The 12174-nt window shown below is 58.7% G+C and overlaps 1 protein-coding gene across 2 annotated transcripts; it reads left to right on the top strand.

Annotated features, from left to right (window-relative positions):
• Positions 1-329: 329 nt before the first annotated feature.
• Positions 330-8144, top strand: AMOTL2 (angiomotin like 2). Of its 2 annotated transcripts, none has more exons than XM_027878271.1 (10): positions 330-377; positions 1419-2206; positions 3612-3834; positions 4314-4458; positions 4600-4692; positions 5336-5631; positions 5735-6027; positions 6154-6365; positions 6651-6788; positions 6948-8144. In XM_027878271.1, the coding sequence occupies exons 2-10, from the start codon at positions 1497-1499 to the stop codon at positions 7004-7006; spliced, it is 2169 nt and encodes a 722-aa protein (XP_027734072.1). In that variant the 5' UTR covers positions 330-377; positions 1419-1496; the 3' UTR covers positions 7007-8144. The 2 variants fall into 2 exon arrangements, with proteins under 2 accessions (XP_027734072.1, XP_027734071.1); XM_027878270.1 differs by having other exon boundaries at positions 6648-6788.
• The last annotated feature ends 4030 nt before the right edge of the window (positions 8145-12174 follow it).

Raw genomic sequence — 12174 nt, 5'->3', positions numbered from 1 at the left:
GCGAGGAGGGGGGTTGAAGGATAGAGACACGAGGGAGGAGAATGCGAGGAGGAGGAGAGAGGGAAGGCGGGGGGGCTGTAAGGAAGGGGGACCCGCAGAGGGGGGCAGAGCAGATGGGGCGGCAGGTTTGGGGTTGCCTGGCCGCGCAGACAAAAGGCCGGGGCAGATTTACGGCCCGGGACAGCTGGCGGGCAGAGCCGTCCCCCCGCCCCGCAGCTGCCACTCCGCGCCCGGCCGGTCCCTGCGCCCGCGGCGGCCCCGGGGCGGAGCGGGGCGGGCCCGGCCCCGCATTCCGGGCATAGCAGCGCCTGGCCCGGCCCCCGCGGCTCCGGGACGTCCAGAGCCGCCGCAGCAACGCTCCGCTCCGCCATGCTCCGGTGAGTGCCACCGCCGGGACCCCCCCTCGGCACCGGGAACCCCCCGAACCAGGCCGCGACCCCCTCCCCGCATCTAGATACCCCCGGAAAAAGGACGCCCCACTGCACAGGGAACCCCCCAGCCGAGATCGAGACACCTCCCCTGGACCAGGATCCCCCCCGATCGGGACCGGGACCCCCGGGCACCGGGAATCACCCGACCGGGAGTGGGACTCCCCGGGACTGGAGGGGACCCCCTCGGGACCGGCACTCAGCAATCGGAATCGGGAGCCCCTCCGCCCCGGACTGGGATTACCCTAACTGAGACTGAGACTCCCTCCGGCACCGGAAACCCCCCAGCTGGGATCCTCCCCGGGACCAAGATCTCTCCCAGTAAAAGGACGCCCCCCGGCACCGGGACCGTCCTCCCCGGGACCAGGACACCCTCTGGGACCGGGAGCCCCCCCAACCGGGACCGAGACCCCTCCCGGCACCGAGAGCCACCCACCCGGGATCGGGACCCCAGCCGGCATCTAGAGCCCCCGGAAAAAGGATTCCCCCCAGCACTGGGGTCCCCCCTAGGCACCGTGATGCCCCCAGGCACCGGAAGATCCGGGAGGAATCCCAGGAGCCCCCAGGACCAGAACCCTGCCCGAGATTGGGACATCCCTCGCAGGTCCGGGACCTCCATGTCCTGTGTCCGCAGGGGTATGTGGGGTGTCCTCCTCGCCTCCCGGTGGCTCCGTGGCTGGTCCCGTGCGGCCACTTCCCCCATTCCTGGGCCAGCGCTGGTCCCAGATCCGGGGGATCCAGCCCTGGAGTCAGCCCTAACTCCCGAACTGGCCCCAGTCCCGGTCCCAGATCCGGCCATGGGAGCACTGAGAGCACCAGTCCTCAGCCACCCCACCGCGGAGGCTGCTCTGCGCTCCCACCGCCGCCACGGGCTCCCACCCCTCTAGCACGTCCCGGCCAGATTCCTAGCAAACAATCCCACGTCCATCAGGATCCGCGCCGTGTCCTGCCCCGGCTGCTTCCCAACAATCCCGGTTTTCCCTCTCACAGGTATCCCAGTTGCTGCTGAGGTCCCCCGGGACGTCCCTGTCAGCTGGAAACGTGGCTCTGCCGCCGGCGCAGACGGACATGAGGACGGCAGAGGACTCGAACGGGACGGTCCTGCATCGGCTGATCCAGGAGCAGCTGCGCTTTGGGAACCTCACGGAGAACCGCACGCTGCTGGCCATCCAACAGCAGGCCCTGCGTGGCGGCGGGGCCGGGAGCCCCCGCTCCTCCCTGGAGAGCCTCAGCCCCGAGGAGAGCCAGATGGTGCAGCAATCCACGCGGCAGGAGCCTCAGGGCCAGGAGCACCACTCCGACCACGTCTACTTGGAGAACAGCGTCTATCGGCTCTGCCCGCCCAAGGGCGAGGAGCTCCCCACCTACGAGGAGGCCAAGGCGCATTCCCAGTTCTACGCCTCGCAGCGGGGAGCAGCCGGCGCCGGGATTCGTGGGGAAAACCCCCCGCGCGGGGCCGAGAGCGGGGTCCGGCGCGCCGATGAGGGGCTGAAGGAGCTGAAGCACGGCCACGTGCGGTCCCTTAGCGAGCGGCTCATGCGGATGTCGCTGGAGCGGAACGGGGCCAAGGCGCAGAGCCCCATCAGCGCTTCTCACAGCTTCCCGCAGCTCTCCCGGCACCACCAGCTCGGCGCCCTGCGCGGGCAGCACCCCGAGGGCACGGAGCCGCGGGGACCTCCCCCGGAGTATCCCTACGTCATCCCTTCCCAGGACGCTTACCTGGCCGAGCCCCGCCCCTGCTCCCGGGAAGGTCCTGAATTCCAGCATCCCGAAATCAGGTAAACTGCGGCCCCTGGAACATGCTTTTGGATGTCTGCCAGGAATGTCCAAGGATGGACGCTTGGAATTTGTGGGATGCAGAGAGCAGTGGGGAGCCTGGGGCAGCCACTCTCCTCCTCATCAGCTCAGCCTATGGGGATCTGCTCCGTTCTTCTCCCCAGTTCCCCCAGCACGGTTGGGTTCTTCCAACTGGTGATGAAAATCCCACTGCCTCTGCAGACCCTTCCCCCTCCCTGTGCACCAGGAGGAATTTGGGGGTAATTTAGGAGCTGGAACCAGCTCAGGAAACAGCTAAATGTGGAAAAGGCATGGGGAAGGGTGGAAGGCAAATGTGCTCCCTGTTCTGTGGAATGCCACCCCATGGTCCTGAGCTGGGAATGTCCATGTAACACCAGTTTGCTGCTGGGATTGCTGTCGAGCAGAACCTGGGCTGGTGCCGGGTGATCCGTGGTCCTTTGGGCAACTTGATGCCTCTGGCAAAGCCCCAGGTTGACTATGAGATGGACACAGAGAGGTCTGGGGGGCTGGGCATCGCTTAGAATTTGAGGAGGGCCTAGAAACAACCTCTTCCACTGTGGAACATGATGGGAAGAAGGGAATTGGAGCTCGATGGGAGGATACACTGCTCCCAGCTCTGCTGACCTATCCAGGCAGAGTGCGATAGCATCTCCAACAGGAAAACCTTCTCCTTCCAGGGAACAAAGAGGGGAAGGGGAACCGTGAGGAAGATGTATTTATTCTTCCTCTCTCCTATATCATCCTGCAGGAATGTGGGCCCTTGGCGAGCAGCCCATGGGGGAACGGAGCAAGGCTGGGCCACGCACAGCCACCCTGCCCAGGGGATTCCAGGCGGGATGGCAAGGCACTCAGGGCAGTGGCATGAGGGGCGGCTGGGCTAGGCTGGATCCTCTGAATACAGAGAGGACGAATACATAGTTTGGCAGTGAGGAGCTGTGCCAGGAGCCCTTGCTTTGACCAGAAAACAAGGAAAAGGGGCAACACTGCTGGCTTCCAAGGTGTATCCTATGTGGGGCTGTCTGCAACATTTCCAGGAATAGGGGGGCCTGGGAGCCCATCCAGGCCCACTGGCCAGGTCCTGGAGGGGTCAGATCAAGGCATCCCTGCCAGATGGGATTTGTGGTTAGAAAGCAAGTGCTTCCCACCTCCAAAAAGCAGGATAGGCACTTCCCAGAGCCTCCCTTCTCCTTTGGGGTGACCCAGAGGCACCAACACGCTCTTAGCCCGTGGGTTTGCAGCAGTTGGTGGGTTGCCAGTGGTTGCCGTTGACAATCTTGGAGGTCTTTTCCAACTTGAACGAGTCCATGGTTCTGTGCTGGACTTGCAGTTGGCTCTCCTGTTCCCCCAAACCTTGACCACCCCTTGTCCCTCCCTCCCTCCCCACAGGGTGCTGCCCACCCCTGTCCCGGCCGCGTTCCTGCCGCTGTGCCCAGGCACACTGGGTCCGGCGGGTGTGGAGGCCCTGGTGAGCGCCCAGGCAGTGTCGGCTGGGAGCCGCTTGGCCCGGGCGGATGCAGTGCTGCGGGAGAACGAGAGGCTGCAGCGGGAGAGCGAGAAGCTGCGGTGGGAGCTGGAGAACTGTGCTGAGAAGGCGAACCGCATCCAGAAGGTGAGGGGATGGTGGCAGCCCCGCATCCCTCCCTGCCTCAGGGGGGACACTCAACCAGCTGCTGTGAAAATTCACCCCCTTTAGTGTTTTAATCTCTTCTCCTCCTCCCTCTGGCTGGTTGTTCCCCTTGGAGCAGCTGCGGTGCGGCAGCCGGGGTTGGGGAGAAGGAGCCCATTCTCCGGTGAACCCCTCCCTCTGCCTGTCTCCCCCATCCTGACTGCCACAGAAAGCCCTTTGTGTGGCGAAGTACAAGGGGTGGCTGTTCCCCGTAGCTGGGCTACAGCAGAGCCAAAATCTGCAGAGAACCTCTTCCACAAGAAAAAAGGCAGGAAAACTCAGTTTCCCCCCTAAAGCAAGTTCTGGGAGTCATTTTGTGGGGTCCCGTGTGCTGAGCTCCTCTGGCAGCATTGGTGGCGTCTCCCTTTTCTTTCCTCATTCCATGAATATCTAACTATGGCCTGTCCCTTCCTCCACCCCAGCTGGAGAGCGAGATCCAGCGTATCTCGGAGGATTATGAAAACCTCGTGAAAGCGTCTTCCAAGAGGGAAGCCTTGGAGAAAGCCATGAGGAACAAGAGAGACAGTGAGATGAGGCGGCTCCAGGACTTCAACCGGGACCTGAAAGGTGAGGGATCCCATCCATGTCCCCATCCCTGTGGGCGCTCTATGTCCCATGGGTGTTTCCATGGGAAAGAAGGCTTTTCCTACTTCCTCCAACCAAAATCTCATATTTAAATCTTAATTGGGTTTAATTGTTTTGGACCAGAGCGGTTGGAATTGGCGAACAAGCAGCTGGCCAGCAAGGCCCAGGAAAGCCAGGAGAGCAATCAGGGCAGCGTGGCCAAACTCCTGGCGCAGAGTAAGTCCCAGGGGACACCCGTCCCTGTCTAGTTGCCTGTGGCATCTGTGAGTGGGACAGCGGGGCTCAGCTGGAGGGGGAGGAGGCGGGTGGTGGGCAGCAGCTCTCGCCTTTCCCCAGGGAGGATGGAGCAGCTTTTGGCGCTGGACTCGAGCCATTAATCCTGGCCCGCCGACCTACAGTATGACCCGCATTCCCCACATTCCTGACGCTGTGCTGGCTCTTCCAGCACCAAGCCAGCACTCCTGCCCCACGCCAGCCTGGCCATTCTCTCCCTCCTCCCTCCCACACCTCTCAGCTGTCCCAGCCTGCACTGTTTTTTTTGGGAAAATATACCTAAATCGTTTTTTTAGCAGAGAGACATGGTATTAGTGTGAGGAATTGCATCCCCTTCCGTAAGGTGGCTGGATTCATACCAGGCAGGTTTCACCCTTCCCAAGCCAACATTTAGGCTGGAATGTGGCAGGCGGAGCCTTTTGTCCATCTGCCCAAGTGCCTGGGCTGCCCCTGGCCCCCATGTGGTAGACGATTTCAGAGGAAGGGTGGCATGGTCAGATTTTTGAGAGGAAAGAACCCCTGCAGAGCTTCATGGGCCAGCCTTAGGGAAGCAGAACCTCTGAGATTTGGGGGGGTTCTCTTTCAGACTATGAGCACCAGCAGGAGAAGGAGAAGCTGGAGCGGGAGGTGTCCCTGCTGCGCAGTGCCAACGAGGACCAGCGGCGGCGAGCAGAGCTGCTGGAGCAGGCGCTGGGCAGTGCCCAGGCGCGGGTGGCCAAGGCCGAGTCTGAGCTCCGGAAGAAACGAGCCTATGTGGAGAAGGTGGAGCGGCTGCAGGCAGCCCTGGGGCAGCTCCAGGCCGCCTGTGAGAAGCGGGAGCAGCTGGAGCTGCGGCTCCGCACCCGCCTGGAGCAGGAGCTGAAGATGCTGCGGGCTCAGCAGGTGGGTGCCCGTGACCTGTGGTGGGTGACAGTGAGGCAATGGCAGGTGCTGCATCCTCTCAGCACCTCACTCTCATTTTGGGCTGTTTCTTGGGCTGCTGCAGAGGCAAGTGGGCACCGCGGGCGGGGGGACACCAGAGCTGAGCGCCCACACGCTGTCGGAGCAGCTGAGGGAGAAGGAGGAGAAGATCCTGGCGTTGGAGGCCGACATGACCAAGTGGGAGCAGAAGTACCTGGAGGAGTGCACCATGAGGCAGTTCGCCATGGACGCTGCGGCCACAGCGGCTGCCCAGCGGGACACCACCCTCATCAGCCACTCCCCGCGGCATTCCCCCAACAGCAGCTTCAACGAGGACCTTCTCCTGGCCAGCCATAAGCACCAGGAGATGGAGAACAGGTACTCCCACGTCGCTGGAGGAATTTTGCCCCCATCCAACCTGTGCTGTGGTCTGGTCAGGCAGTGCCTGCATCCTCCTCTCCCCATCCGGCTCCTCTCCCAGCTTCTGCCTCTTCTCCTCTCCAGGTTAAAAGCCCTCCATGCCCAAATCCTGGAGAAGGATGCTGTCATCAAGGTGCTGCAGCAGCGCTCACGGAGGGACCCCAGTAAAGCCCTGCAGGGCTCCCTGAGGCCGGCCAAATCCGTGCCCTCCATCTTTGCTGCCTCGGCCACCCCGAGCTGGCCAGGGGCTGGACAGAGCGACCGCTCCGCCGAGGGCAGCTCTCGAGGCAGCACAGGTAAATGTAGACACCTGCCTGCCAGCAATTTCCCCTGTGGTTTTGAAATTGTAGAGCTTGGGGAGGGGGAATTTCTCCAGGACCAGCAGAGGAACCAGCAATCACAGAATTGTAGAATCAGGGAATGGTTTGGGTTGGAAAGGACCTTAAAGCCCATCTCATTCTGCCCTCCTGCCATGGGTAGGGACACTTTCCACTACACTAGGTTGCTCCAAGCCCTGTCCAGCCTGGCCTTGGACTCTTGAATCCCTTGCCTTGAATCTCTAATAGTGTCTCCTCCAGCAGGCAAAGCCAGTGCCGAAGGAACAGGAGTTCCTGCTGCCCTTCCCTTGCCCTCCCACTCCAAGCATGGCAGCAAGGATGGCAGCACACAGACGGACGGGGCCGGGAGCAGCAGGCAGAGTGAGGGCACTGGAGTGCTGGGTGAGTCCCCCAGCATGACATGGGATAGGAGCTTAGAGTTCCCAAGGTGGGCTCTGCCTGAGCGTTGGTGATTTTTTAAGGCATTTTAAGGGCCCCAGTTGAGTTGGGGGTGGGGGTTGAATCCCTGTGAATCCCAGTAATTCCCTTCTTCCCCTGCAGAGAGCCTGGCCACTGCCAGAGCCCCGGACCTGTCTGATACGGTGGAGATCCTGATTTAAGGCCCCTCTGGGCTGCATGCCAGCCCCTCTGCCCTTCCTGCCAGCACCTCGGGATGGAGAAGCCTGTGGGAAGGGGAGACTGAGCCTGGAGCTCAGCAGTGTCCCCGCGGCTGGTCTCAGCAGTGACCCCCCATGCGTGGGAGGGTCCCTGTCCCCCCTCAGTGTCCACACGGGTCCCTGGCTGCGCGGGGCGTGCTGGACCCTGGGGACCCTGCGGTGGCAGCTTAGAAATACACCTCGTCAGCTCCATCCTCATCTTGGCTCCATCTGCATCCCAGCTCCCACCTCTGGGTCTTGGCCATCTGCACCCACCCAGGAGCTTGGCCTCTGACAGGAAAATCCCTCTCTGTTTGCCCTAACTGTTCCCACAAGCTGGTGTCTCTGCATGAGGGCAGAGCTGGGAGGGGGGATCCTTGTCCTCCATGGGTCCCATCGGCCACCTGGATCCATGTGGCCAAGCTGAGTGCTAGGAGCCCCAAACTTCCATCACCTGCATCCTTTCTCTGGGGTTCGTGACGGGGTGATGGTGAAACAAAACACGATCATGGAGGGAATGAAAGGTGGAAGAGAATCCAGAGGCGAAGGGCTCCACGGGAAGCAAGGATGCTGATGGAGGCAGTGGCATGTGCCACCCCTCTCCTGGCTGCATCCCCTGGCTACTGGCAGCTGGCTTTGCCCGTAGCCAGCACCAACATCCAGCTCCTTAGACCCTCCTATCATTGCCCTTCATGTATATATATTTTTTTTTTCTCTATTTCTTCCTCCTTTCAATATGTGCATTTGCTGGCCAACTGCATTTTTTATTTTTCTCTCCCTAGACATGTAAAAAATGCGTTCGGTTCTCGTGCATTGTTTACAAAGTGGAAAAGAAACAAAAACTTATGAAAGAGGAAAAAAAACCCCAAGCCCCCCTGACTTAATATATTTTATATTAATATTGGTATTTCTTTTTAATTATTTTTTTTGTGCTGTGAACTTTTTTTCCTGCCAAAGACGACCAGTTCTCATTTGTGCGTTTTAAGTTATCTTTAAGTATTTAAACGTAAACCTGGCTGTTTCGTTACACCACCCTATACTGAGACTGCTGTAGCATTCCACTTGGTATAACAATATTTTAATAAAAAAAACCAAATATTGAGCCCTGGATACTCTTTTTTCCATGAGATGGGGAGAAATGGAGGCTCTGCCAGGGAAAAGGGGTCTGGGACTGGTGACCCCCTGGTTCAGATGTCCTTTCCAGCTCTCCAGGAGGAGGCTGGGGGTGAAGCTGCTTGGGAGAGGGGAAAAAGTCCTCAGGAGCATGTCTGTGTTTCCCAAAATCCCATTGGGATCCCATTCCCCTCATTGTTCATGGGGGAAAGGATGGAGTTGCCTAGAAATGTTGTAGTTTCCTTCCTGTCCTTGCATCCCTGCATCCCTGTGTTCTTGACTCCTGCATCCCTGTGTCCTCAATCCTGGTATCTCTGCGTCTTTGTGTCCTTGATCTCTGCTTCCCATAACTCCATCCTGATGGGAGCATCCTCCTCCTCTTCCTCACAAGACCCCTTCCTGCTCTCCTAATGCTCCACCATGGATCTCCCTGAAGGCCAGGATTTCCAGCATGGCTGGCCCTGGTCCCCATGCTCTCCCTAGCTTTGTCAGCCACCTCCAAGCCCTTCCCACCCTGCCTGGCTCCTGGATCTTCCAGAAGACCAGAAGTTCTCCAGTTGCTGGACTTTCATTTTTAACAGGTGTGTCATTAGTGCTTCCCAGGGAGCATCCCTGGGTACTCTGCGATCTCCAGTCAGGCTGAACTTTCCCTTTGTGCATCCTTTGGCAATAACTGGCAGCTCGTCTTTGTTATCTTGCTATCCCTGGGGACCAGGAGCTCTTGTGCAAGTCTCTGCAATGGGGTTTAGCTTGGATTCTGTGGGACAATGGCATCAAAAACCAGCTTCACTGCCAGCTCCTCCCTGTAATCATGGAATCATTTAAGTTGGAAAAGCACTTTAAGATCACCAAGTCCAACCGTTAATCCAGCACTGCCAAGGCCACCACTAACACGTGTCCCCAGATGCCACATCCACATGTTTTTGAACTTCTAGAGATGGTGATTCCATCACTTCCATGAGCAGGATACCTTCAGAGCTCCACTGAGGATCACTGATCTTGCTGGGACAGCAATGCTGGATGCCAGCTCAGCTCTACCCTTCCCACTCAGAAATCTGGAAGGAGCGTGGCTGAAAAATGAAAATTTGGGGCTTCCTGTGGCCCTGGGACAAGTCCCTATCCCTGAGGAGCAGGTTAGAAACACTCAAAGCAATGAGAAGCTCGGAGCTGGACTCCTCCTTCCACCCATGCTTGTCCTGGGTGTTGCAAGCAGAGAAACAAAAGCTCTCCCCTGTGCAAAAGGCTGAAAGGGACCCTGAGATGGGGCCAGTGACAGGAAGAACTGTGTGGGAACTCATAGGGAGCTCTCGAGGCTGAGAATATGCCCGGGGGTCCCCGTGGCTGCCGAGCAGGGCCATACCTGCCCTGCCTCCCTCAGCTTCTGCTGCCCCGGAGCTGCAGCAGCCACCTGGGAAGGCCAGCAGCATTCCTGGCATTCCGCAGCTCTTACACCCCACGCTTTATTTACCCGAATCTGGATGCAGATCTGGCTGTTTTCAGAATCTGGATGCAGATCTGGCTGTTTTCAGGCAGCGTTCCACGTCCAGGGATTCGGGGAACAGGCTCCTGTTGGGAGATTTGCTCCCTGCTTGGCCATTGATCCCATCCCCAGGGCTTTCACAGCCTCCAGGATCCTTGTATCTCCATGTCCCTGATCCTTTTATTCCTGTCCCTGCATCTCTATATCCCTCTTTGTCCCCATGTCCTTGATCTCTGCATCTTTGCATTCTTGTGTCCCTGTATCCTTGTGTCCTTGCACCCATGTCCTTGATCTCTACATCCCTGTAACCCTGCATTCTCACAGCCCTGCATCCCTGTATCTCTGTCACTGTATTCCTGTGTCCTCAGTCCTCGCAATTCCTGTCCTCTGGGTTCCCATGCTCTGGGAGGCGGTGCTGGAGTTGCCTGAGGAGTTGCTGGCTGGGCTGTCACCTGGATGTGACTCCTCCTGTGGGCTACACATCCACAGACCTGGAGAGATGGAAAAGGGCCAGTGGGCTCTGCTCTGAGTGCCACCACTGTCACCTTGGTGGCCCTGGGAGAGACGCCCTGTCCCAGGGCAGCAGCAGGAAGATGGCTCAGCTGGTCCAGGGGCTGTTCAAGGTCTGATCCCTCCGTGGTCACACTGGGACAGGACAAGGCCAAGGATCTCCTTGGGGGTCCTTGGCCGTTCACCAAGCCCCACAACTTGTCCACCCAGTGCCACATCATAGCACCATCTCTGCAGCTTTTGGCTTTTCCTCATTTCTCTTTGGAGAAAGTTGGAGCTTGGTCCTTGGAGCATCCTTGGATCTTGGTGGGTCCTTTGTTGGCCCTGGTTCCTCATCATCCCCTCCTCATGCATCCCCTCTCCTTTCCCACTTGCCAAATGCTAGAGCTTGGATGTAGAAAGACAAGCTCATCACACCCTCCTTCATATGGAAAACTCTCTTAAAAACTGAAAAATCCCCATCAGGACCTCGGAGAAAAGGAATTTCACTCCCCTTCCAAATAGTCCCAATCCTCATGTAAGAAGTCTGGCAAGGCTGTGGGCCAGCCCTGCAGCTGCTTCCCAGCAAACCAGTTGGGCAAACCAGGTGCTTTCTCTCGCCTCAAGTCCCAGCTTGCTCATTGGACTGGCAGGAATGAAGCTGTCCCTGCTGGGCCTGCTGAACCCTTCCCTTCCCCCTCTCTCTCTCTCATTCCACCCCATTCCCTGGGGTCCCCCAGGCCTCCTGCTCCTCTCTGTGCCCAGGGCTTGTTGGGGTCTCCCCCACACCGTGCTTTCTTCTGCCAGGGGGTCAACACTCCTTTCCTGAATTCCTTGAACTGGGCTTTGCATCCCGTTGCAGAATGAGCCACCCCAAAGTGTCCCCTCCCTGCAGAGCATCGGTGTCTTGATGTTTGCACTCCCATGACCCTGCATCCCTGTGTCCTTGATCTCTGCTTCCCTGTGTCCTTGATATCTGCATCTGTGTCCTCAATTTTTGCATCCCTGTCCCCCTGACTTTCCGTGTCCCTAAGAAGGGGTGGCTGGAGATGCCTACCAAGTGTCCAAGATACCTGTGTGGCAGGGATGGGACTGAGGGATGGGGGCTGTTTTTTAGGGGGTTGTTATTTATGGGGTGGCTGTGACACCCTCCTGGATGTTCCATCTACCCAGCCATGGGGCATCATACAGCTTGGGAGCTCCGTCCCCATCCTCCCTAGTCCCAGGTCCTCCTGAAGCCCTTCCTTAAGAGGGGGTGAGGACCATCCAGGTGTTATGGCCCAGGGCTGCCCAGCTCCTGCCCTCCCAGCCAGGATCACTTCCCAGGCTTTGCTGGGCTCAGCACAAGCGGTCGGACCCGCGGTGCGAGTGCAGCGTATTCCTCATTCCTCTTCCCTGTGCTGTGCTCCCTGCCTGCCATCTTTGCACGCAAACAGTAAACAGGCTGTTATTATCCTGGATGCTTTGAATAACTGTGGCTATTTTTTCTCTTCCCAGTATTCTAAAAAGGCAAAAAATTCCCTGCGGTTTGTGAGTCAACTTTTTTTTTTTTCTCGGTCTCTTTTCTTTTCTTCCCACCACCTCTGTGACCTTGAAAGCCCAGGCGGATGAGCTCTGTCTGTCTCTGCTCACACCCTCTCCCCAGCTGTGCTCCTGCTGCTGCTCTCTCTGCTCCCTGTGGCTGGAAACAGGGGAATCTGAGGCTGAGCCCAGTGGTGGAGCAGCCCTGGGCTGGCAGTGGTGGGCAGGATCTGGCCTGTAGCCTCCCCTGGCTGAGGTGCTGGGGATGTTCAAGGATCTGGGAATGTTCAAGGTGGCCAGGGATGCTGCAGGAGGGAGGCACTGGGGATGCTGGAGGTGGCTGGGGATTCTTGAGGCCCTGGGGATTCTCAAGGTGGAGTCAGGGATGCTGAGGGAGGGTGGGGATGCTGAAGGCCCTGGGGGTGCTGGAGATACTCAAGGGGGACAGGGATCCTGGGGAAGTCTGAGGATGCTGGAGGCACTGGAGCTGGAAACACTTGAGATGCTGGTGGTGCTTGAGGAGCCAGGG

This window comes from Empidonax traillii, unplaced genomic scaffold (genome assembly GCF_003031625.1).
Source record: "Empidonax traillii isolate 1590-97213 ecotype Southwest subspecies unplaced genomic scaffold, ASM303162v1 scaffold40:size2234952, whole genome shotgun sequence".
Taxonomy (NCBI): domain Eukaryota; kingdom Metazoa; phylum Chordata; class Aves; order Passeriformes; family Tyrannidae; genus Empidonax; species Empidonax traillii.
The sequence above is the reverse complement of the archived record's forward strand: the minus strand, read 5'-3'. Positions and strand labels throughout refer to the sequence as shown.